General features: G+C 32.5%; 3 protein-coding genes across 4 annotated transcripts; 1 reads left to right on the top strand and 2 right to left on the bottom strand.

Annotated features, from left to right (window-relative positions):
- The first annotated feature begins 6,324 nt into the window (after window positions 1-6,324).
- On the top strand, window positions 6,325-7,868 carry LOC118051019 (zinc-finger homeodomain protein 2). Its single transcript, XM_035061525.2, has one exon. It carries the CDS (start codon window positions 6,397-6,399, stop codon window positions 6,967-6,969), a length of 573 nt encoding a protein of 190 aa, XP_034917416.1. The 5' UTR covers window positions 6,325-6,396; the 3' UTR covers window positions 6,970-7,868.
- Window positions 7,869-11,538: 3,670 nt separating this feature from the next.
- Window positions 11,539-14,381, bottom strand: LOC118051020 (calmodulin). Its single transcript, XM_035061526.2, has 4 exons — window positions 14,224-14,381; window positions 13,250-13,407; window positions 12,092-12,172; window positions 11,539-11,919 (listed from the first exon to the last, which is right to left on the bottom strand). Exons 1-4 carry the CDS (start codon window positions 14,297-14,299, stop codon window positions 11,785-11,787), a joined length of 450 nt encoding a protein of 149 aa, XP_034917417.1. The 5' UTR covers window positions 14,300-14,381; the 3' UTR covers window positions 11,539-11,784.
- A 2,015-nt stretch (window positions 14,382-16,396) lies between these two features.
- Window positions 16,397-24,748, bottom strand: LOC118051018 (putative 3,4-dihydroxy-2-butanone kinase). Of its 2 annotated transcripts, XM_035061523.2 has the most exons (21): window positions 24,563-24,748; window positions 23,982-24,055; window positions 23,811-23,874; window positions 22,803-22,915; window positions 22,644-22,691; window positions 22,337-22,408; window positions 22,173-22,262; window positions 21,698-21,871; window positions 21,343-21,426; window positions 20,626-20,681; window positions 20,228-20,358; window positions 20,032-20,124; window positions 19,731-19,795; window positions 18,946-19,089; window positions 18,825-18,868; window positions 18,439-18,522; window positions 18,255-18,328; window positions 18,071-18,183; window positions 17,892-17,987; window positions 16,770-16,886; window positions 16,397-16,668 (listed from the first exon to the last, which is right to left on the bottom strand). In XM_035061523.2, exons 1-21 carry the CDS (start codon window positions 24,600-24,602, stop codon window positions 16,660-16,662), a joined length of 1,785 nt encoding a protein of 594 aa, XP_034917414.1. In that variant the 5' UTR covers window positions 24,603-24,748; the 3' UTR covers window positions 16,397-16,659. The 2 variants fall into 2 exon arrangements, with proteins under 2 accessions (XP_034917414.1, XP_034917413.1); XM_035061522.2 differs by having other exon boundaries at window positions 16,397-16,886.
- Window positions 24,749-25,895: the final 1,147 nt, after the last annotated feature.

Below are 25,895 nucleotides of genomic sequence, written 5' to 3'. Positions count from 1 at the left end.
GAACATATTCCTATTTAATGATCATTAGAAGGAAAAAAGAAGAAGCAAATAGTGATATTATAGCAGGGCTGGGTGGCGATGGAATGGTTGCAGACTTGATGGGCAAGTGGTGGGTTTGAAAGGGTGCGATAGATGACAGGTCAGAGGTGCTAGTTTGACGAGTTTTTTAGGTAATAGGCTGAAAGTTTTATGGAGGATTCAAGGTTAGAAGGTATGTAGGATATGTATAGGTAACCAATTATTGTGATATCTATTCAGAATTCATAAAAGGTAACATATCCTCATGAAAACAAACATGATAGAATACATAAATATGTTTTGATATTAAGTCAAGACAACAATAACCAATATAAGAAGAACTATATCCTAAGAACACATGTGGAGAGGAATGAAAATCCAACTTATGAGTATGATATGGACGTAAAAATAGAAAACAAAGACTTATAATTATGAGTACGATGAAACAAACACTCAGATGAAAATTTATTTTCGAGAACAAAAGCAGGCATGCGATTAATTAGATATACTAATAATTCAAAAACATAGTTTCAAAATCATAACGGAGCACTATATTATCCTAGAAAGGTAAGGCCGATTTCGATAATATATCGATGACGACGCTCAAAGGTGTCATTTTGTTCATAGGTATGAGGACAAATTAGCCTGTGATGAATACCAATAATCTGATAGAACTGATGTAACTTATGATATTCACCACCCTAATCAATTTGAATAGATTTAATTTTACATGAAAATTGATGCTCAACAAGTATTTGAAAATGATGAAAAATAGAAAACACATCAAATTTTGCAACAAGAGGGTAATACCATGTATGTTTGGTATGCGCATCAATAAAGATAATAAAGTAACAAAAACCATTATAAAAAACATAGAAGCAGGGCCCCACACATCATTAAATATTAAATCAAGTGAGCAGTAGTTTTGTGACTCATAAGTCGCAACGATAGATGCGAGGACTTACCTGATGGATAAGTTTGACATTGAGCAAGAGAGCGTCTAGAAGTACAAACTAATTTATTTTTAGAAACTAACAAATTTAAAATATGGGAAGTTGGATGACTCAAATGATGATGTCACAAATCAACAATCGCGAAGATTGAAGGAGACCAATACACTTTAGGGATTGATGTGGCAGAAGACTAAATAGGACATAGAAACCATCATTATTTTGACTAGAAACTAGCACTTCCTTGGTGATGAGATCCTTGACATAAAACATAGAAGCGTGAAATTCAAAATAAACATGATTATCACGATAAAAGTTTTGAACAAAAAGCAACAGTTTGGTATTATGAGGCACATGAAAAACATTAGATAATTTAAAAATATATTTTGAGGAATGTAACATGGTATTTCTAATATGTGATATAGTAAGGCCATTACCGTCACCAACATACAAATGATCATTACTAAGATAGGATGCAGAATCAATCAAAGTTGCAAGGTTAGATGTAACGTATTGGTTTGTACAGATGCCCGAGAACCAAGTAGTGACAAAAACGTTCCCAGCAACAAGATGAGGAGAGGGTTATTAGGTACTGCCGTGAAACTAGACACAATGTGGAGCTGTGTGGCTAAAGGTTGAGCATAATCGACATTTGACATTATGTTGTCCAAACCCTATATTGCATTTGTTTTGCTGCCAGTTGTTCTGCCTTTAGTCGAAAGCAGTTAAAGACCTGTTCTAATGATTGTAATGGTTATTGTTGAGACACTAGTTGCACAAGAATGAACTTTGTTATGGCTGAAATTAAGGTTGTGATAAGATGTAGCAAGATAAGCAGAGGGTGTTGGTAGCAATGGTGGTTGTGATAGCAAAGGCGATGGCAATAAAGATGAGTTTACATCCATGGAATTAAGGGAGTTCTTCTGTAGAAATTTATGAGTAAAGAGATGGTTGAAAAGGTCGGCATATGACAATAGTTTTGTCTCGGTTACAAGACTAGTTACCAAGTCTTTGAACTCACTACGAAGGCCATGAAACACATATAGATTAAAATCTTCAAGACATATAGGTCGACCAGCAACATCCAATTTGTCAAATAACGATTTTGCTTGCTGCATGTATATAGTAACTGATACATCACCTTGCCAAAGATCTTGAAAGGAACCGTAAAGTTGTATAATGGGAGAGTTAGACGGAGATGCGATAGCTTTTTTAAGAGTGCACCAAACATAATATGAGGTATGAAAATTTACCATGAGGTGCAACATATCCATGGAGAGAGAAGAGAGTAGTAATACACTCAAAATAAGTTGATCTTGTTGCTTCCAATGAATATAAAAAAGGCTAATTGTCAAAGAGGAACCAACAAAATTGTCAGAAACATAAGATGAAGGACACGACACTCACTACAAGATTTAACAGTTTTACCGACGGAATTTTTCTGTCGGCGTAAGACACATATTCCAGCGGTAATTAATTTACCGACTAAATCACCGACGGAGAATTTTTGTCCGTGAATCTTTTGTCGGTAATTTTTTGTCCGTCGGTAATTCCATCGGTAATAATATTACCGACGAATTTACTGGCGGAAGAGACGCGTCGGTAAATTTTATTTTATTACCAACGGATTTACCGACGGAAATTTCCGTCGGTAAATCCGTCCGTCGGTAAATCCGTCGGTAATAAAATAAAATTTACCGAAATTTCCGTCGGTAAATCTGTCGGTAATTATTTAAAAACATTTTAAAAAAAATTCATTTTATAAAATTATAAAAATAATTAAATTAACATAAATCAACATTGTATAATATATACTCAAAATGCTTGGAAAAAAGAATAAGAAAATCAACTCAAACAAATTTGTAACAAATAAATAAAACAAAAAAAATTAATTCAACTAAAAAATTCATATGAAAAAAATAAAGTTGCAATTGCTAAAAATTTAAAAATCCTATAAATAAATAAGTAAAAATTGATCTCATATGAAAAAAAAAAAAAAAACCTCACAACAACATTTATACAATTATTAAGAACAAAATCAATTAAAATTAAATAAAAAACAAATATAGTGAAAAATCATGAAAAAATAAGAAAAAAGAAAGATCTTACCTTAATATACTTGCAAGTGAAGCTAAGGAAAAAAAAATTTGTGAAGCATATTAATTAAAAAAAACTAAGAGGATAAAAGAAGAAAGAAAAAGAAGGAAGAAGAAGACATACCCGAGCATGGAGGAAAAGAGAAGGAGATGAGGAGAGAAAAGAAGAGAAAGAAATAAATATTGATATTTTTTACATATAGTGAAGAAGAAGAAGAAGAAGAAGAAGAAGAAGAAGAAGAAATAGAAGTAGTAGAAGAAGAAGAAGAAGAAGAAGAAATGAGTCTGTCTCTTGTGAAATAAACGGATTCAGGTTTTTTATTGGAGCGCGTTACCGACGGATTTACCGACGGATAATTGAATATTAATATTTTTTAATTATTCCGTCGGTAATTCTGTCGGTAATATTTAATTTAAATTTTCAATTTCGTAAAAAGTTTTCAGAAACCGCCAAAAATTACCGATGATTTTTCAATCCGTCGGTGATTCCGTCTGTAATATTTAAATGAAAATTTTAAATCAATTGAATTTTTTCAGAAAACCGCCAAAACACGCCGATGAATTTTCAATCCGTCGGTGATTTTGTCCGTAAAGTAAAACAATTAACAGTGCAATTCGAAGATGAACAGTTCTGGAGCTCTCTGTAAAATACCGACGAAAAAATTCCGTCGGTAATTCCCTTTGTAATTGACATGATGAACAGTGTTCACAGTTTACCAACAGATTTACCGATGGAATTACCGACGGAAAAATTCCGTCGGTAATTCCGTTGGTAAAAAATGACAAGTAATATTTTTTTTTTTGCTTTGCTTTATTTTTTTTCCCACGGTATATACCAAGGGAATCTTTCCGTCGGTAAAATCCCTCGAAAATATTTTCGTCGGTAAAATCCCTCGGAAATTTACCAATGGAAATATTCCCTCGGTATTTCCGTTTGTATTTATTGATTTTATGGTAGTGACTAAGCCATCAATAAAGTGAAAAACACCTTGACCAAGGAGATATGGCTTCACCTGCATTGGACAATAGAGATAGTTTATATTCATAAGTTTTAACGAAACAACTTGTTGGGTGTTGAACAAAGCTATTATAGCTGGAGTTGGTATTCTCATAATATTAAGAGGAACAATAGAAACATGAGAAGGAGAGTCAATGATGTGTTCTGCAAGCAAAGAAGACTGTTGTTGTGGAAGAACACCACCAGTAGCAACTTGTAGCCGGTTGGTCTGCAATGCCAGTATGGAGGGAGAAGTCAGCAGTAGCAGCAATAGAATCCATTTGGGAGAGGGAGAGAAGAGTTCTAATGGCAGAAGGCTCTGATATCAAGTTGAGAAGAAGTAAGAGGCATAATCTTTAGTTAGCTAATTCTTTTCTATTTATATGTGTAGGGCAATATATAATAGTAAAGGTAGAGATTACCACACTAGAGTAGTGCCTATAATATTTCCTATATATACATTCTGTAATAACCCAAACCTTAAATCTTGGACTAGTTTGATCTTGTATCTTGGATCGAACGCCCTTGAATTTGGGTCATATAGTATTTATTAGAAAATAATATAAATTATATATTAAAACCTTACCTAATAGCTTAAGCGTTTAGATTAAGATGGTTTTTTGACATGGTATCAGAGCTTTGATGGCCAAGCGATCACAAGTTTAAATCTCATCATCCTTATTTATTTGATATAAATTAAATATAAAATAGTGTGAGTTTATATAAATTTCAAGTGTAAAGAACTTTCAATTAAAAAAATATATTAGAAAATAATATAGATTATATTTTAAAATTTTTAGCAAAAAGCTTAAATTTCTAGAATAATTTAGATGAAATTTATAAAATGATTGAGATGTATCTTTCACAATATCAAAGTAATTAGGCTAGACTACCACTGAAGCTAATTGTCTGATAAATATGCTTTTACGTATTAAGTGTGTTTGCATGGGTGACGTGGTTGCTGGAGTTGATGGCTTGAGGGGCAGCATATTGATTCGTCGGCTGGAGTGGCCCTGGCAAGTGGCAGACGCAAATATATGGAATATGAAATTCCCGACGACTTTTGCCTCTCCATTCCCGACGTCAATTATTGGACATGCCCATACCATTCACGGGGCCTCCTTTTCTCCTAGCTTAGCTTGTTCTCTATTATATTATATTATATTATATTATATTTTATTGGGACAATGAAGCCCATCGTTTTGGTTGAATATTACAGCAAGAGGAGGAGGAGAAGGATTCCAACTCATTCTTCACCTAGAACGATCTTACTAGGACAGAGAGACAGTGAGAAAGAGAGATGTTCCTTTGAATTTATTCTTATTGATGAGTGTTTCTGCTTGCATTCATGAACCAACAATATATATATATATATATATATATATATAAAAGATAAGATAATCTCAAGTATCTCACCCTTTGTACCCTTTGCTTTCCAAGATTTACAACCGTGCCATTCAGATTATTTTGACCTACAAGGAAAATGATTTACAACCGTGCGTCGAGGAATTTATTTATTTTTCTCTATGATTTCATTCCAAAATCTTATGACCTAAATACAAGACAAGACTTCATATTGTAAGTTTCGTAGTAATAGGTAATTATTTTTAAAAAAAATTAAAAACTTTATTAATCATGTCACAGTGTTTTTATATAAGAAAGAGTTATAAAACTTTCATAATAGAAGTTTCTAACAAATAAAATTTATTTACTTCAAAAAAATCCCTAATATTTTGTAGCAATATTAAACAACTTCCTTGATCCATGGTTTCTAATAAACCAATTAAAGCATAGTATATATTTTTATTAAGATTTAGTGTTAAATAGAGCTATTTTTTTTTATTTAACAATTAGGGATAAGATTCTCAATGTAACAAAACTATTTTTTTTCAAAAATCCAGTTCAAACTAAATATTGTTTCAAATTAATTATTAGTTGCTTTTTTGACAACAACTTAATAAATATTTCCACGCAAGAAAAAAAAGAAAAAGAGAAATTAAAGAGTTGAGAAATTAAATTATTTAAACTTTGATAGGAATATAAAAGCTATCTAAACATTATTTTCACATCGAATTAGATGGAGGAGGAGGAGGAGGAGGAAGGGAAAGAATATATATATATATATATATATATATATATATATATATATATATATATATATATATATATGGAACGTTAATGTAAATAAAATAACAATGTAGGACCATTATAGTAATTCAAACCCTCTTATCTTCCATTAAATACAACTATTGTGGTACATCAAAACAGTACATCTACACCCTCCAAATTAACAGAGACATAGAAAGAAAGAAGAAAAGAGAGAGACAGAAGCACAATGGAAAGTGATAACACAAACGATCTGTACAAAGAATGCCTAAGAAACCATGCAGCCAGTCTTGGTAGCTATGCCACAGATGGGTGTGGTGAGTTCACCCTAGATGATACCTCATCACCATTCTCCCTCCAATGTGCAGCCTGTGGTTGCCACCGCAACTTCCACCGCAAAGTAACATACAGCAACAGCAGCAACAGAAGGGATCACATAATGCACCCACCATCATCAGAGACAGTGGTGATGGAAATGATAGACTACGCAGAAGGGAATAACGAGAGGGATTTCAGGCCACCAGTGATGGTGGTGGAGTCAGGTGAAAGGAGTGGAAAAAAGAGGTATAGGACTAAGTTTACACCTGAACAGAAGGAGAAAATGTTGGGATTTGCAGAGAAGTTGGGGTGGAAGTTGCAAAGGAAAGATGAAGAAGATGAAGTTGAGAGGTTCTGTAGAGGAATTGGGATAAGTAGACAGGTTTTTAAAGTTTGGATGCATAATCATAAGAATTCTTCTTCTTCTACTTCTGCTTCTACTGGCAATGCATCTTCTCTTACTACTCAAGAAGAAGGAGGGTGAAGGAGAGGAATATTTTTTTTCCATGTATATTTTTTCCATTTTATCTTTGGTTAATTTTTTTTTTCTTATCTTTTATTCATGCTTGGTTGTCATTTATCCTTGCTTTTCCTTTAGATGACAGGCTTTCTTTATTAATATTATTTTTTTTGTTTCATTTTAATCCTATGATTATCTGATAAAAAGGAGAAATTTTCATGCAATTTCAGAAAAAAGGTGCTATATTATATTGACCGATTAGATTGTGGGATCTTGAAAAAGGAACTTGAAAGCAACTAATTGTAATTTTATTTTCTTAATATAACAAATTCTTTTGTTAATTAATAATGCATGGATGTATGGTACAATCAAAGAGGAGCTAATGGTTCTTGTATATATTGCTTGTATAATTAATTGTCTAGAATTTACAGCAATTTAATTTGTTTGAAGTAGTTCTCTCTTGTAGAAAATGGCGTGGGAATTTTGGGGGAAAATTGATAATTATGCTTAATTGCTTGATTTTGTTCTCCAACCCCCTATTTACTGATGAGATTCAAGTGATTATTTTGATATTATATTAAAAAATAGCTAAATATAAAAAATTTAAATTGTTGAATACTATTAAATAATTTCAAAAATAATTTAATATTACTTTAAATACTGTGCAATAGTTGGCTTGCAAATTGCAACTTTTCCCTTCAAAGAATTTGAGATCTTTCGTCCATGTATTGGACACTTGATTAATGCCAACGGCTATAGGGAAGACAATTGTATGTGATGATTGGTTGTCAGATTCGGAGTATTTTGCTTTGGACAATAATCTGTGGACTTACTATTCTCATAGCATGCCTTCTTTACTTTGAATTATTTTTTTTTTTTGAAAAATTACAAAGTTACAAAAAAAAAAAGTTATAAGGGAAAAATACAGTTTAAAAAAGTTCAAGGAGAAATAGCATAGTTTGAAAAAGACATGTTATAAAATCATGCTTTTAATATAAATCGTGATTCAGAATCATGAGTTTAATAAATCTTCAATTCTGAATAGCAATTATGATGAATATATAATCTCTCTTCTCTTCTTTCTTCTTTATGGTTGCCGCTTCTGCATAGTAGAAAACCTTAAAAATCAAAAACCTCATAACAAAACCAACCTCTAATCTCTCAAGAAAACAACCTTCAATCCTCTACCAAACACCAGAATCATCTTCCCCATGTCTCCATAAGTCTTTCTATTTTTTTTTTTTGTTGCAAACTGTAAATCCAAACTTCTATCTACAACCTCCTTGTTGCCACAATTGGTCGAACCGCCACCTAGACATCAAAAAATCAAGGCTAAACAGTTGTATTGTCTCCTATTTTTATGAGTTTTGTTATTGAATTGATAAATTTTGAGTTTTGATTTATAACTATTTGTGTTGTGTTTGTTGATTGGATATTTTGTTGATGTTGAGATAATTTTGGATTTTAAATGAAATTACATTTTTTAATACAATTAATGTTATTTATGAAATCAATTAGGTTTGAATTTTAGAAATTAGGGTTTAAATTGATTATTGGGTAACTTGCCATATTTAATAATATTGTTTGAATTGAGATACATTTTGTTTTAATTTATGCGATTATATAGGCTTTTAATCAATTAATGTTATTAATAAAGTTAACGAGAAAAATTACTATAATTGGGGACTTTGTTCAATTGAGATCATTTAGTTTTTTTATTGATGCAATTAGATATGTTTTCATTGATATTATTAAGGTCAAAGTAATAGCAATTAGGGTTTGTGTTGAATTATGAGATAATTTATTTTTTATGAAATGGGTATTTTTATTTTACAAAATATATCTTTAAACTTTTTTATGTTGTGTCATTAAAGTGGTACTATTGTTCATGATACAAATAATAATATCACTTACATTGATGGAAGTGTTGTGTTCTTGAATGCTACTAAAGACATGTCATTTAAAGATATCAAAAAATGTTATATATGGAATACTTGTGTTGGATTATAATGATGTTGAAATAGATATCACTTGAAGGTGTCTTATTGGGGAAAATCAATATTTTCCGATACCGATTATATGTGATGTGGATTCTAGAAATATGATGGAATTGTTCGTCCAAAGTGAAACGAACATAACGGAGTTGTATGTAAGTAGTCGACATAAATTTAGTAGCTCATATAATGGTAGCATGGAGATACTAATGTATCTATACCCCTGTTTGCTTAGTCATTTAAGCAATTATCACATTCAGCTGATGCAGGTATGTCTAGGACATTGAAAGATAGGGTTATAGGAATTTATGATGAAAATAGGATTAAAATTGCACATTATGATTAATGCAGGTATGACTCCTCCAAACCTAGTGATAATAAAGATGAGAGTGTCATGTTCTAGAATTTGGTCATGATATTGGAGATGATGACATGGTTTGTAACGATTAGTTTGTTTATCGTAGAAAATCAGCTGGTAATGGTGATTTGATAGTTGAACAAACTTTCAAAAATAAGATGATTTGGTGAATATTTTTAAGCAATGACACATTGCACATTTACTTGAATATTGAGTTCAACATTCAAACCAAATATTTGTTCAATCACAATGTGTTCATACACCTGAATGTCAACGATACTTGCGCGGGGATACCATAAAAGATCAGATTTCTTTAAGATAGCAAAGTTGAAAAGAAAACACATGTAAAAAAGATCACCATCAACGTGATTCAAAATTGCCTACACCTTGTAGTATGACAATTTAGCTTTAAGCAACACATCTTGTCTAATATAGATATAAGCGATCAATTGCAATCTATTAGTCGTTCGGGTAGACACGCTGATTATAATTGGACAATCCATCATCTCTAATATTTATCAATATGAGATACATGAAGAAATTTTATTTTTAAAGAGATGCATCCTATAATTTTCAAGGAGAAATACCTGGGTCGGTATTTAAGTATAGCACCCCGAATCATTACACCAAACCCAGTGTGGGTTCCTTTATGGGAGAAAATGGAATATAAGTCATTTGTACATCAAATTCAAAATGTTATAAGTATTTATTACTTTTTATATGTTTGGACAAAACAGTTGCATTTTATTTATGGATTAATAATTTATATTTGCTTCATATTATGTTGGAAAATTGTTACATGAACTTGCTCATTATTATGCATCTTTTTGATTCGAGACATGTCATACTACAATTGACCTTTAGGAGAAACAATAAGCCTAGATGATGTTGTCTCAGAGGAAGAGACCACACAGACAAGTAGAAGTTGTGCTAGTAATGAAATCAACCCATCCACTCATCGTCATAGAAGACATAGAGAGATTCAAATGTATTATTATGTTGTGTTATTTTTTTAGTTAAGAGTTATTTTTATTATTATTACTTTTGTAATATTGTTTTAGCTAATTATCATGTTGATTTTAATGTTGTTTTATATATTATGCATTTTCATAATTATTTTAAATAAACATAATTTAAAATTGTTAATTAATAGGTGAACATGTAAACATCATAAACATGTTTAAAATTTCAAATTATCCATTTAAAAATTAGAAAATACAAACATTATGTTTTATTATTGTCATTATCAATTATCTTTATAATTCATAAATAAAAACAATAACAATGTTTAAAAATAACACATATTAATTTGAGATTATAATTAATAAATAAAAATGATATTAAAATCACACTTTCAATTATGGATTTGAGATTTTGTAATTTATGGTTTTGTTTTATGGTTTTGTTTGGGCTTCAATTGTGACGGTTTAAGCTTTATTTTATGTAAATTTTAAGGTTAGTTTTATATAAAATTTATATTGTGACAACACAACTACTATTCACATTAACTTCTATATATTTAAATATCGCTATTATCACCCGAAGGCAGAGTAGATGATGGTAACATGCTAGAATCAGGCGGAGCCGGCTATAAGGATAATAGTAGAAGCAAATCTCCACTGCTTAGGAACCTGCACGACACCAAGAAACAAAGCTGAAAACTAAGCTAACCAGCTCAAATGCATGCTAACATTTTGCACCAAAGAAGAGGGTAATTACTTGAGTAGGAAATAAACAACTAGGCAAATCTATTTTGCAGATTGACAAGTTCGAAAACAAACATGGTGAGGACCTTCTTTCTTTAGTTTTCCAGTGGATGGATTCCAGTAGTATAACCTAGAGTCCCAGTGCGAGGAGAGGAGCAGAACTTCATCAGTTAAATCCCAGTGAAAATCAATGCCCACGGACGACCAGTGGGGCCCAAAGGAAACACAAAGCAACAGATGACAAAATGACATGGCGAATCATCTTAATGCACACAGTAGGAAAAGAGAATTGGTTACTTGGAATCCCTCATGAACAAAGGGAACAATTTGGTGTACACTTTTAGAGTTACAACAGCTTTTTATAACGCAAGATTTCTTTCCACGAGGAACAGATGATCCACTTTCACTGCTCAATCGAGGCCCTGCCTAGAAAAGGAACAGATTATTTTATGTCCTTGACATCTGGGAGAGAACATCAAATAGAGAAGTCATTGGAGCACAAGTGAATATGATTTATGATATAAACCAACATTAATTAACACAGAAGAAAGATGAACTTCATAAGAACAGCATAATAGTATGAAAGTAGCTGAGCATAAGGTTAAAGACTGGAAGAGAAAATGAAAGCATGTATCATCCCATTCAAACACAAGACTAGCTGAGCATAAGGTTAAAGACTGGAAGAGAAACTGAAAGTACGTATCATCCCATTCAAACACAAGAAGCTACCACAAAGCCTAATAAACTATAAGCTTCAAAGTCAACAAACAAAGGTCTCCCATCACTTGGCCAGCATCATCCTCACAAACTCCTCGTAATTCACCTGGCCATCACCATCCACGTCAGCTTCTCTGATCATCTCTTCCACTTCTTCATCAGTCAGCTTCTCCCCAAGATTTGTCATCACATGTCGAAGCTGCACATGTCAGGTGAACACCATCAACACAGAGTAGAAATTAAATCACCTGAGTAGCAGATGTCAATAGCAGATAGGCAATATATCATCCAGTTTACAACAGGCTTAGTGACTATATGAAGTTACAAATCAAGGAAGAGGATAGCATTAAAGATATTGATATGGTGTTTACCTCTGCAGCAGAAATAAAGCCATTCTGATCCTTGTCAAATACCTTGAAAGCTTCTTTGAGTTCCTCCTCTGAGTCAGTATCCTTCACCCAGAAAGTTTAAATTCAATAAAAAGCACAGCAGAATATACACGTCAACAGGAAATTGAAATCTTTTAACCAAGGAAAAGTCAGTTTCCACGAAATAAACACAGGAGGTGATAGTTGCACTCTTCAATTGGTTAACCAAGCTCTGATCGTTCCATTTATTTTGCCAGCTCACCAATATGCCATCAAGATGTCTCAAACAAAAGCCATGGTGCCTTGGACCTTGACACATTACAAATGCTCATTTTTTATTTTTTTTTTATTTTTTTTATGCAGAGATAAAATGTTTCAAAATAAAAACAAGCTAAGGTAGACTAAAATTAAACATTACTCTTTGGTTTCAAAACAAATCTTAAATTTGAAACTAACATGAACTAAACTTGTCAAAAAACCTAAACATAATTTATTTCACTAATGTGAAATTAACATGAACCAAAACCTGTGAACATCAAACAAAAAGAAACCCACAAACTAAAAATCCCAAGATATGAGTTTATTTTGGTGGCAAATTCAAGTTCAGCATTTCAGTTATGTGTGACGATCAGAGGATGGTGGAGACTAGAAAGTTTTTGTTTGAGAAACCCCAAAGGCATTTTTGCCGGTTCATGGAAGAGAGAGAATGACTGAACTGTGGTTAAACCCTTGAGGAGTGTAAAACACCCTTCAAATGAAAACTTCAAAGGTAAAGAATCATGCTAGTTGGATTATTAAGAATGGAAGATAGGCAAAATAGAGAAACGTTTGCTAGCATGACAAAACAACAACCAAACAAAATAGTAGCAGCAGCACCAGAAATTGCTGAATTAATTACTTGTGAATCAACTGGATACACAATACAAATAAAGAACATACTGTAAATCTAGAATTTCAGGACAATCCAGTGCTTCTGAACTAGACTTCTGCATGAAATCACAACTCACAGCCATCCAAATTTAAAACAAAAAATTCTAATATGATACTGGAACATTTTAAACTTTTAAAAGATAACTATTCACAAAAAAACTTACTAGTGGTGCCCCAAGCCCAACAGAGTAAACAACAGCAATAGTACTAATAAAAGTTTACAAAGCTCACCTTCATTTTCCTTGCCATCAGATTCAAAAACTCAGGGAAATCAATAGTTCCATTTTGATCAGCATCAACTTCATTGATCATGTCCTGCAATTCAGCTTCAGTGGGGTTTTGTCCCAGAGATCTCATCACTGTCCCCAACTCTTTGGTAGTGATGCAACCTATTGAACAATAATAGTATATTATAGAAGCTTTTTACACTTTTAAAAGGCTGTAATGTTAATTTCACAATTGTACTGCGAAGGAGCAGATGAGCTGCAAGACATCATACACAGATTAAAAGCATTCCCAACCTAACACGAAATAAATACTTCTCGATAATCAAAATTCCACAGCACAGTGCCATCTATTTATAAATCGGATAGTTTTAAATCACGGCATACAAGATAGCTGATTAACTTGGACGTGTTTACCCCACAAAAATCATACTCTTATTGCATCCAAGTGATTTCGTCTACTATCATTTGATAAGTTCCACACACAGAGCAAAGCACAATAATTGAAGCAACGCTTTATTTGATGGAAGTTCAACTTAAGACAATTAATTAAGAATTTAAAAGTGACAATCTCACACAACCCATTTCTTTAAAATTTCCCATCTCAGAGAAAACAGGACTCAGTCAGTCCTGCACAACTACCTAATCCAAATGGCGTCCTATACATAAACCCATCACAAGAGCGCAAACAACTAATCACCAGAAGATCCTAAATGGACCATCAAGGTGACAATATTGAGAACAATGACAATTGATTTGATTCCACGGAAAAAGCTTCAGCCTTCAACAAATCATTTGTAAGAACAAAACCCACAACTTTCCATGAAGAACATGCCAGTAACAAAAAACAAAGAAATAAAAGAAGACATCACACACATCATTTACTAATCAGTAGCAAGAGAAGAGCAAACAAATCCACAGTAGATCTTCTCTTGACTAAAAAAAAAAAACAATCAAATAGTGTAGAGATAATAACAATACCATCGCCATCTTTGTCAAATAGACTAAAAGCCTCCTTGAACTCCGCGATCTGTTCCTCTGTTAGCTGCTCCGTCATGTTATTACTACAAACAGATACTCCGGAGTTTGTTTTAGTTTAAGGCTGCTTGGGTCTGTTTATATATGGAATAATTTTATTTTTTTATGGTTAATAAATAATATTTCAAATTTAATAAATAAAATATAAAATACTAATTATATTCTTGTTTACTGACCGTATCATGGTAGTTTTTGTTTTTGACCGATCCAATAAAAAACATTATTTGATTAGATACATAGGTTTTATTTTTTATACTGGCTTCACGTATAGTTATAATTTATATTTATATTATATCATTTTAAATAAATATACATTTCTTTAAAAACCATAATTTAAAAAAAAATTAAATAAAAATTTATTACCATCCTGGCTTTTCGCAGAGCCTGACCCACATGATTCGGGTTGCTAAGTTCTGGGCTAAGAATTTGATTTGATTTGATTTGATCCAACGGTGGAAGACTGTTGACTTAAATTTGATGGTATTATAATTATTTACTTTCCTTCTTTTTTTCCCCCTCTATTTATTAATTATTTTACACCCTCCCGGGAGGTCTTCGTCTGCGCTTCCAGGCATCGACAAGGAAATATCCTGACTCCTGACTGGCCAGACCTTCCCCGAAAATCACTAATCAACAATATGCTTGAGACCTATCGATTAAATGGGGGGGTAGTTTCTAGGAAACCCAGGTTAGAATAGAACACAACTTTGAACCTCATAATTTATTCTCTAATGATCGAGAGACAGGTGTTTTTATTTTTTGATTAAAGTTGAATTTTATGTACGAAACCCATAAAAAAAAATAGAAAAAACAAGAAAAATTAATTTTTATAATTGAGTTTTGTGTATAATTAAGTTGTATCCAATCTCAATTTCAACCATAATCATTAAAAATTACAATTATACTTGTACATTTAAGGTGTCAGAATTATAATTTTGTTTTATTGTGCGTATATTTTTTTTAGTTAAGAAATGTTGAGATATTGTTTATGTTTAATTTAATTTAATAATTTAGAAAAATATATAAATGGATAGATTAAAAAAGAGATGTTAAAACTAATTATATGTTAAAATGAGAAATTAATATTTTTGTGGAAAGCCTTTTTACAAATAAGTGTGTGTTTGTTTAACCCCGATTTTTCTTTGTAATTTATTCTTTTTTATCTAATTATTCTTTTAATTGAGAAGAAATTATTTTTATTTTTATTTTTTAAAATACATCATGTAAATACATTTTATTTATATCAAATATAAAAAATTAAAGATAAATTATTTTAAAATATTATCAGAATATAAAAAAAATTAAAAAATAACTATTATTTTAAACAATTGAGCTAAATAATTTAAAAAAAAATCAAAGAGAGGGGCCATTGATTTAAGTTTAGATAAAAACAATGAAAAGTAAAAAGGTGCATTAATTAATTAAAATTAAAAAATAATAAAACAAAATAAAAGACATCTTGCATTGCTGGTCTGGGAAGCAAAGTCTCTATCCAAGAGCCCAGGCATGCCTCGGCTAGGAAACTAGGCCCACATTTCTAGGCTGATTTTATTGTTTTGTCGTATAGATGACATGCTCCAATTTGTTTTATACTTGGAATCCTAAAAAGACACCTAAAAACCTTTAAAAACTCGTATAAAACTGCAAAAACATCTAATCTATTTAAAAAACAAAAATTAATCAAATTGGAATGTGAAATGCTAGATTTTCAACTATCAATCATATACATATAGAGAGAGAAAATTAAAGTTTTTCATACCAACAACTTTTGTTTTATTTGTTAAATTTGATGTTTATTCTTTTAATTTTTATTTTTAACTACCAGTCTATTTTTATTTTGCAAAACTAGTCCTTAATTCATAAAAAAAAAATCCAAAGACACTTTATATATAATATATGGAAAAATATAAATCAAAAGGCATCAACCTATAAAACTATAATCATAAAACTTTGAAAGACAGAATTATAATTGAAAAACTTGTTAATTTAAATTTTATTTTCTTTTCTTTTTTATTTGTGCGTCGAGATCATAGGCTTCCTGTCTTGTAATGCTGTATTGACCTGCATGCAGTTGAACAAATACCTGGGTTTTGTGCAGAAGGCATGACAGCAACAATGCTTTAGGGTGTCCTAAAATTTCCTCGAATTATGTGCAAAATATCTGAAAATAAGCACATAGAATGTTGTTTTTACATGCATAATCCAACAAGACATCCAAACGTCTATATTCTAGTGACCGGTAATACAAACAGTTTCAAAACATATTATGGTCAACTCTAATATGATTTGATCAAATCTTTCTGGAGATTTTACAACGTGAATGCTTGAAACTCACTCTCTCAGCTTTGCGAGCAAAATTTGCAAAAGCGGAAAGCCTAATTAGCTGGACTGTAGTATACAATCATGAAGAAAAAATAGCTTTTTAGTTAAATCAGTAGCCAAAAAGAAGCTCGAATTGAAGGGAAAGGCAGATGCATCTACTCATGGACCTGGTATTTGTTCTTGATGGCTAAGGCTGCTGCTCTATACCATGCAGCTGCAGCCATAGCCCCAGGGTCTGGCACTGTAGCAAGGATGTCCGGGGAGATATATGCTGAGCGACCGGCCTGCATAAGCTATATGGTAAGATCTCCAACACCCATACAATGCAATGCATGAATATATGGAAGTGCTTTTCTTGCTATACCAGGTAAGGTAAAGAACTAGCACATGACATTTATCATTTATTCTTACTCGAGTGAATTATTTTTTACTTTTATGAACAACCCTGCAATGACCTTTCAAGGTTGTCAGAGTGACCTGTATCTATTATGGAAACTCTTCCAGCTTCACTCATGCTGCTAGTTTTTACAGGCTTAAAAGGACTCAAAAAAATGCCACTTGGATTTAGATAGGACGGCATGAAAAAAGAAATACCACCGTATATATAGTAAAACCAATGGATATGTGATTGGTAGTCAACATGGACAAAAATATTAGAAAGGAAACATGCATAAGGATAAACATCCATTATAATTATTCCAGTGAAGAACAGAAGAAAATTTTCAACTGTCAGCCACCAGCATTAAATTAATTTCTAATCTTGATAAATACCTACATTGCACTCCCACAATAATCAGAAGTAGAAACCTTTTTACCTTGACAACTTTTGTGCGTTCTTTATATTTAAAGTTCATTCTACCTGATTTTTGTTTCTCTAAGCACAGGGTTTGACTTGAAGCTAATGCCTCTGAATATAAAAATTACACATTGAATGATAGTTCAACCTGCAAACACCCCCCCCAATCCTTCCGTTGCTGTGAGTTGTATGCTTGTATTTTGTTTCTAATATAATTTTAAGAGATGAGAATTGGAAAGGGTGTAAAATTGGTTGCAATTTCACCGAGTCCATCATTTACTTCATGTAAACATTCATTCACTTGTTTTCCATATGGGCTCGAAAAATTGGTGGAAATCACTACCACCCTCTCTTTTACCATGAAAAGCATTGTGCTTTATCAGAGCCATTTTTGGTCAGAACCAACTTGCATAATGTCCTTTGAGTCAAACAGGTGATTGGGAAAGATACATGCAATAGGATCTAGAGAAAAGAAAAGGAACAGAAATGTCACCTGTGCCTCCATGTGTCTGGTTGATTCAGCTCCAGCCACTGCTGCTTCAGATGAGAGGAGAAAAGCAATGCAAGGATCATCTCCAGCATTTAGCCTCTGCTCATGAAAGTAACTAGATTAGTGTCAAAAGATAATGCCACATGAACAGAGAAAGTAGAAAAAAAGTAATTATTGTTGACCTCCTGAAGAACAGCTGAAGCTGGAATAAGGGCATCTAACAATGTGCGGAATCCAGCACTAGCCCCACCATATTTACTGACAGCAGCTATGGAAGTTTCAAGTGCTTCAGCCCCTGATTCAAGAGAGTAGTTAGAATCAAGATTTTCCTGTTCGACGACAATCACATTTGGAGTATCATCTCACATTGTTTAGATGTGACAACTGACTGGGTGTTTGCTTTCAACTTTGCACAAGCTGCCTTGCAGAATATTGTGTATCTGTTTTAAAAAGTAGAAATGAATAAGAGCAGATGTGCATGCATGATTATAAGAATCAAAAGAAACGAATGTGAATCTTAATCAAGTTTTGAGTCAATGCAAGTAAATACATGATCCCACTGGTTCCTCCCATAACTCTTCTGATAGATGATCCAATTTCACCAACTGTTTCTGCAGCATCATTCAAGGGATAACTGGAAATAGAAGAATGTGATTCAGGCAAGTCATGGGAAAAGTAACTTTATTCAAGAAATAAAAGTTTCTTACAATTTACAAAGAGACTAAAACACATATTAGCCATTCATCATAGAGCAGTAGTTTATTTCTTTCTGGTAGATGCAATCAATTAATGAGAACAAATGATAGCATATGAAAATCATATGAAGTTGCCCTCTGAATCATATGAAAATTCAATTATATGTTAAAAACATCCCTAAAACTGAAAAAATATACAACATCCTACAAAAACTTCTGAGCAGTAGGGAAGAAAACTTACTGTTTCTTCATGTCCTCCAGGATTGCTGTTGCACCCCTATACATCTGCAAAAGCAGACAAATCAACCCTGCATAAAGTTATAATTGCAAGATGATGAGAACAGAATTTGAGATAGACTCACAGTGGATCCACAGTCACCATCACCAACTCTGCCATCCCAATCATTTAAATTGTCTCTAAGATCTATGATCGCATTCACCGCTGCTTCGATAGCCACCTCAAGAAGATGTCCTTGTTCACTGAGCTGTTGTGGCCGACTCAATGACTAGTCAAAACCATACAAGGGAGGTCAGGTTTGACAAAGTAATCATTATTCAACCAAATAACATAAATAGCACAATTTTTATAGACATTTGGCGTAAGGGTGACCATCCAGTATAATGTTTTTGCCAGCAGAAATACGTGCAGAGTCTACTGGCATCTGCCTGAATGGAAAACTTTTTTACCTAAACAATTGTTTTTATTTGACTCAGTGCCAGAAGGGGCTTTTAATGTTTTTAGCATGTGTAACTATTCTACATGACCCTTCTTGGTTCCTATAAGTAGCATCAGCAATTCTGAAACATGAGCTCAGCTTTTCATCTCAATAAACGCAAAGGCTAACCCCAGCTTCTCTGGATTGGGGGAGAAGGAAGAGGATGGAAGGGAAAGATTTTAAAATTAAAGAAATAGTTGGGGACAACTTACCAATAACGCATATTCATACACACAGGAAGAGAGAGATATTAAGTGCATGACATAGACAATTATAGTTGATAGCATGTTGAATCTTCAAATTGTTTTCTATAGAATTAACGGTAGAAAAATCAAGAAATCCAAGCTGTTAGGGAACTTTAATCAGAGAAGAGAGTTGTCTTTTCCTAAGATCAGATATGGAAGTAGAGAAAAATATCAATATGAAAATACCTCATCACTCTTTCCTGAATGAGACAGTGGCAGGGGAACAGGGATCTTGGCTGGTGGGCGATTACCTGCAAAGACAACTCGTGAGACCAATCAACATGAAATCAGTAGTAGAACTTCTAACTGACTTTATAGTTCAAATTATATAGGTTTCTAACAAAAGTTACTAAAGGAACATAGATCACCAGTTATTGATGCTACCTAATTGTAATGAAGAATTATCTTATAAATCAATCTTATAGACCAGAAGCCATGCAATTAACCACAAAGAATAAAAGCAATATCCTGGCATGTCACCACAGACCATCTACACCAACAGGCCAGTATGGAGCCTTCGTAGAAGCATCCAAACGTTGCAGAATTGCTTCATCTGCCTTCATTATGGAGATTGAGAATCCTGAAAGAAACAAAAGCCGAGATAAGCTTCATTAACAGAATGCTCTTTCAAAAATCCTCAAAGAAACCTAACATTGAGATGAACAATTATATCAGTTCCAAACCTGCCATATCAAGGGAAGTCATGAAAGATCCAGTATACACTCTATCAACAGCCAATCCATGTTCCAGCTGCAACTGAGGAACTGCTTTTCCTGCTACAATCATTAGCTCCATTGCAGGGGTGGCACCTAGTCTGCAATTTTGAAAACAATAGAAGAAATAAGAGGGGAAACAAATTCCTCAAAAACAGGGGTGCAGCCCTCTAACTTAAATTTAGGAACTTGCAAAAAGATGAGGAAATATATGTAAATGGGGTGAACACAAACAGAGGTTTCATATGTTCAGAACAGCCAACAACCTGATCAAAATAGAATGCTTGATTTTGAACATCATTACTATGATAGTGCTAATCTAATTTAATATGATAGCACTAATGTAAAGCACAAAAAGGAAGACCTACCCATTGACCAATAGTACCACTCTATTACCCGGAGTGATTGGAACATAGTTCCTATCCTGCAACAATTCAATGATACAAACAACTAAGCATCAATTATGTTGTCAGTGAAATATATGCAATATCAATATCTGAAGTTTCCTATTACAAATGGGGTAAGGACATTAGCAGCTGAGTAAGAGATCCTTTTTTTTCACATAAGATTGCATAATCTTAAAGCTAACTATTTAAGACCTCCTTGAAAGCAGAGATAGATCGAGTGTATTTACATACAAAAAAAAAAAAACAGTTTCAAAATTGAGATGCATAGAAAAGTTATTTAAAAAGTTTGGGGCCTATCAAGAAATCATAATGAGATGACAGAAATAAAATCAAGTACCGGAATGAAAATAAATGGAGACAAGGTCACAGATACACTTGGATTACAAAACTGGGAATAAGAATAAAGTTATACAATAAAAAATTACCCTATTCACATTAACTATATTGGGGCTCAAAACCTACATCACCTGTTTTTCTTTTTCAAAGTATGATTGCTTTTATGTTGTCATAATCTCATGCATCTCCCTTGCATATCAAAAACTTAGAAGTGGCCCTAATTCTTACTAAAAGGGAAGCATGGATAAGGCCCCAACTACCTGGGACCAAAGCACGATTAAGTTGAATTTAACATAAAACAAAATGAGTACCTCAGAGCTAGTCCTAAGATTTTCAACATACCGGTGATAAAATTTCGTGAAGAACATGAGAAACCACTACTTCCACAGGCTGAAGGTCTGCTACAGCAGCACCAGGTTCCCCATGCTGGAAAGAAATGATGTTATTTGGAATTGATTTGTGAACGTGCAACCAAAAATCAATGTCAAGTAAAACAGACAGCACTGGTAAAATGCTACAGAAAAAATGGACAGCTAGCCCCCCCTCCTTCTCTATCTCTCTCATGAATGGGAAACATAATTGCATTATGATAAATGTGCACATACAGAAGTAGATGGACTCAAGTATTATCAAATCAAAAGGATGTCCGGTGCACTTTTGACATTAAGAAAGCAATCACTCCATGGAAATGACTCACAATTCCAAGACCTAGTTCCATCTTTCCTGGGCCCAAACGATCTGATGTAACCTGACCAGGTAATGTACAAACTGACAAAGCAACGCCCATTGTTCCAACCATTTCAGATGCACGTTTTGCTTCTGCAGCAACTTCATCAAGAGAAAGGCCAGTAGCAGCTGCAGCTCCAGCAATCTGTGTTTCACATAGGGAGAAGAAGTTATAAGAAGAAAGCCTGTAAGCGAAACAAATAGTGATTAAACTTCATATGAAATTAGTAGCCAGAAACCCCAATACAACTACGAAAATTGGTGGATAAAAATTATGATCAAATTAATCCTTTATAAAGACAATGGCAGGTGAAAACCTAATCTGAGTCCTACATTTATAGAAAGAAACAAAAGAAAGAGGAAAAGGTCAAAAGAAACAAGATCAAAGTGTGCAAGATGAATGCACATGCTATCAGCCTTAGGTTGAATGTGTATAAAGAGAGAACCTTGTTAACAAGAAGAGTCCCTGCCAACCCTCTTCGTCCAACTATGCCTCGCTGTGGAGGTAATGCACAATCATCTCCAACAATTACAGTCTGCAAAAGCAATATTATTAAATAGGATATTCTATCTAGCTATGCAGTAGAAACATGGAGTTCAGTTAAGATACCTCGACTTTATAACCTTCAGATTTTGCTTGCTCAGCAGCCAAACCAAAATTTAGACGATCACCAGTATAATTCTGTCAACATCCCAACTACAAACTATGAATCCAGAATAAATTTGACAGCCAAATAGTGTTCAGATAGCTAAGAACTTAAGAGAGTGTTGCAAAGTTCATTTTCCCTCTTTTCCAAGTTTCATTTTTTCCATTTTTTCTTCTCCCTTTCTTTGTTTTTTTTTAAGAGCCTGAATGAGACTTTGCCACACCCAAATAAGATGAAACTATTAACCAACTAGTTTTGAAATTGCAATACCGTGACAATCAAAAGACATCCCATCGGACCAGTAACAGCTCGGATGGCCTGAAGTTGAATCACATTAGAGCAAAGCCATCTATGAGGAGGATGAGGTACATAATTTATAAGGTGAAATAAATTGTTTGCAAAAAGAAATTAAATTGAAAGAAACCATACAGATAGAATTGCATCAACTTGAGGAGAAGTAAAAACTTCTCCACAAATAGCAGCACTTAGCATCCCTTCTCCGACAAATCCAGCATGGGCAGGTTCATGCCCACTCCCTCCTCCTGTATCATATGAAAGCATAGCATTCACATCTTACTCACACAGTCCTTAAGTTCTATGATTTAGGATCATGTAATGCAATATCAAAACATTTCTAAGTGTTTTCTTTTTCCTTTTGTCATGCATCTCACATCTCATTCAGCTTTCTTTAGAATTGGACTTTTTTATGCTCACTCCTGTTTGCTTATTAAACTTTCAAATAGGGAATTTTAAAAGAAAATGCCTCACTCCAAGAATCGTTTGAAAGGAACCGACGATATCTTAACACAACAGTATGACCAGATATTAAGTAGGTTGGGCTTCAAGGTGTTGACTCTGTCTATGATGCAGGCCACAAGAACACAAATAAACACAATATATACATGTCTGACAATATTATAGGAAATTGGGAAAAATAGGACTAAGAATCATTTGCTCTGTGTGTGTGTGTAGAAGAGCTGCTATACAAAATCTTATGGAAAAATAGAAAAAAAGTTCCATGGGGTAACAGTTCACTCCAGCCAAATAATTCAAATTGCAAACCATCCAGTCACAACTCTTCCAGGAACATGTAAAACCACCATTACATATGTACATCAACACATAAAAGATGGCAAAAACATATATAAGCATATTATCCAGCCTGGAAAAGAACAATAAAGATGATAACAATTATTTTCTTTTCGAATTACATAGCAACATTTAGTAACACTACCAACTCAGTACCAAAACTTGTTTGTCATTCCAAAAGCACATAGATTTACAGTTCACCACTTCTCTTCCTATACCATAACAACATCAGAGAACCAAATGACACACCCGTATCAAGAGTTTTGAAGGTGCACAGTATATATTTCAAGCTTCAACACTAAATGCGCTAAAAATTGTCATATTCAAATACTTTCAAGCACCAAGAACCTGATATAACGGCAACTTTGTCAAGCATAGTGCTTGCATAATCAGCACGTAACACAACCTTGATCTGCGTCCCCACAATAATGAAAACATCACAATTAACCTCCAATACTAATTTATTTAAGGCTACTTCCAAATTCTTAAATAAACATATCATTTTAAAAAATAAATCACCTCTGGAAAGCCATCCAGGTATTGTAATCCAGGGTAGGTTTCCACAAGACCCTCGATGAACTCAGTTACTACAGCTGCAATAAAAAATTACTTCAATTAATTTTCCAATGGAAAATTTTCACTGATTAATAAACACAGTTTTAAAAAAAATATATTAGCTGAGTCAAACGAAACATGTAACCAACCTAAAAGTCAACCACACCTAATTTCAGAAATTTATTTCACATTTATGTCATTAAATTGAAAAAAAAATACACCAAAAAAAATAAAATAATACTCAAAATTTATCGTCTTTATTTCTTTTCTTTTCCTCGGATTTTCTCGGCAATCAAACAAAGTATTTATTCAAGAACTCAAAAATAACACCAATATTACAATCAACATAGAAATGTAAATGAAAATCAATAAATTCCAATATCAATAAAGGATTCTTTTATAAGCAACACAGATAACAGTTACATTTCAAATAAATAAATAAAAACGGTTCATCGGCAACCAAACACAAAACAATGATCGCAAAGAAGCAATTTTACTAACAAGAATTAAATTAATAATAAAAAATGTGAGGAAAAAGAGCGAACCGTTGGGGTCGTTAATGAGTTTCTTTCCTTGAGAAGCCATGGCACAGCGTTGTCGTTTTGATATCAAAATGAGGATTTGTAGTGCAGCAAGCAGTACTGAAAATATTTATATAGATAGCCAGAGAGGGAGGGAGGGAGGAATTTGTGTTTTTTTTTTTTTAACAATGGGATTTTTTATCTATTTGTCTAATGAATTATGGGTGGGGTCGACATGTAGTTGTTGCTTTTAAAGACGAGTAATGTTTTTTTTGTGGATGACCAATTTGTCCTTATCTTGACTGAATATTTCCACCCTTTGTCGCCTTATTATGGGTCTGGGTCTCTTTTAAATTGAGGCCATAAAAGGAAAATGAAATTTGGACGAGAAAACCGGGTGGAAATTTTCGGCTTTAGATTTTCTAGCATTTTGATTTTATTTATTTTTTTTTTAAAAAAAATATATAATATATATATATATATGATATAATTTATCGGTTCTTTAACATATCAAAATTAAATTTATCTTTTCAATCTAATTAAAGATAAATATTTCATGTTATTGGAATAAATTTTTTTAATGATCTTTAAAAACTGTATACACTCTTAACAATGCAATTTTCACGTATTATTTTGGATTAAAATCACTTGAAGTAGCAATTTACTCTTATTTATTTGAAAAATTGATATGTTTATGTCTAATTAACAATTTTTATGAAGTTATATTAAAGTTTTATAATGTGTTTGTTTTTACATTTTGAACTCTTTTTTAAAAAAAATTATTTAAATTAATTTTTTTATATTGAAATTGTTTCAATACGTTGACATTAAAAAATTATTATTTTAATAAATATCCAAATAAAAAATATAATAAAAAATAATTATTGTTACAATTTAAAATATGATAACAAACTATGCATATATATAATAAAATTATCATTTTAAAAAATATTTAAAAGTGTAAAAGTTATTTTTAAAAATATTTTTTTTATAAATACTTTCAAATGAATTTTTTGATATTTTTAAAATTTTATTTTTAATATCAGCTCATTAAAATAATTCAAAAATATTAAAAATTTTAATTTAAAATAAAAAATAAATTCAGATTTTAATAATTAAAAAAAAAAAAACAAACAAATTCAGCTTCAATACCATTAACCCTGTAATCAGGCATGTGTTTCTTATTTTTTAGCATTTTCCACAATTTTTATGTAAAAGACAAATACAGACTACCCCAGGACGCAAGGTGGATAGGTATTGGGCTCTTCATTCTATTCTATCTGACATGTTTTTCCCCTGAATGGCTATAGCCACGTTTATTTACATGTCTTGCCATTGATCAACTACCGAAAACAAA

Source organism: Populus alba, chromosome 15, assembly GCF_005239225.2.
Source record: "Populus alba chromosome 15, ASM523922v2, whole genome shotgun sequence".
Taxonomy (NCBI): domain Eukaryota; kingdom Viridiplantae; phylum Streptophyta; class Magnoliopsida; order Malpighiales; family Salicaceae; genus Populus; species Populus alba.
This window is presented reverse-complemented; position numbering and strand designations above follow the sequence as displayed.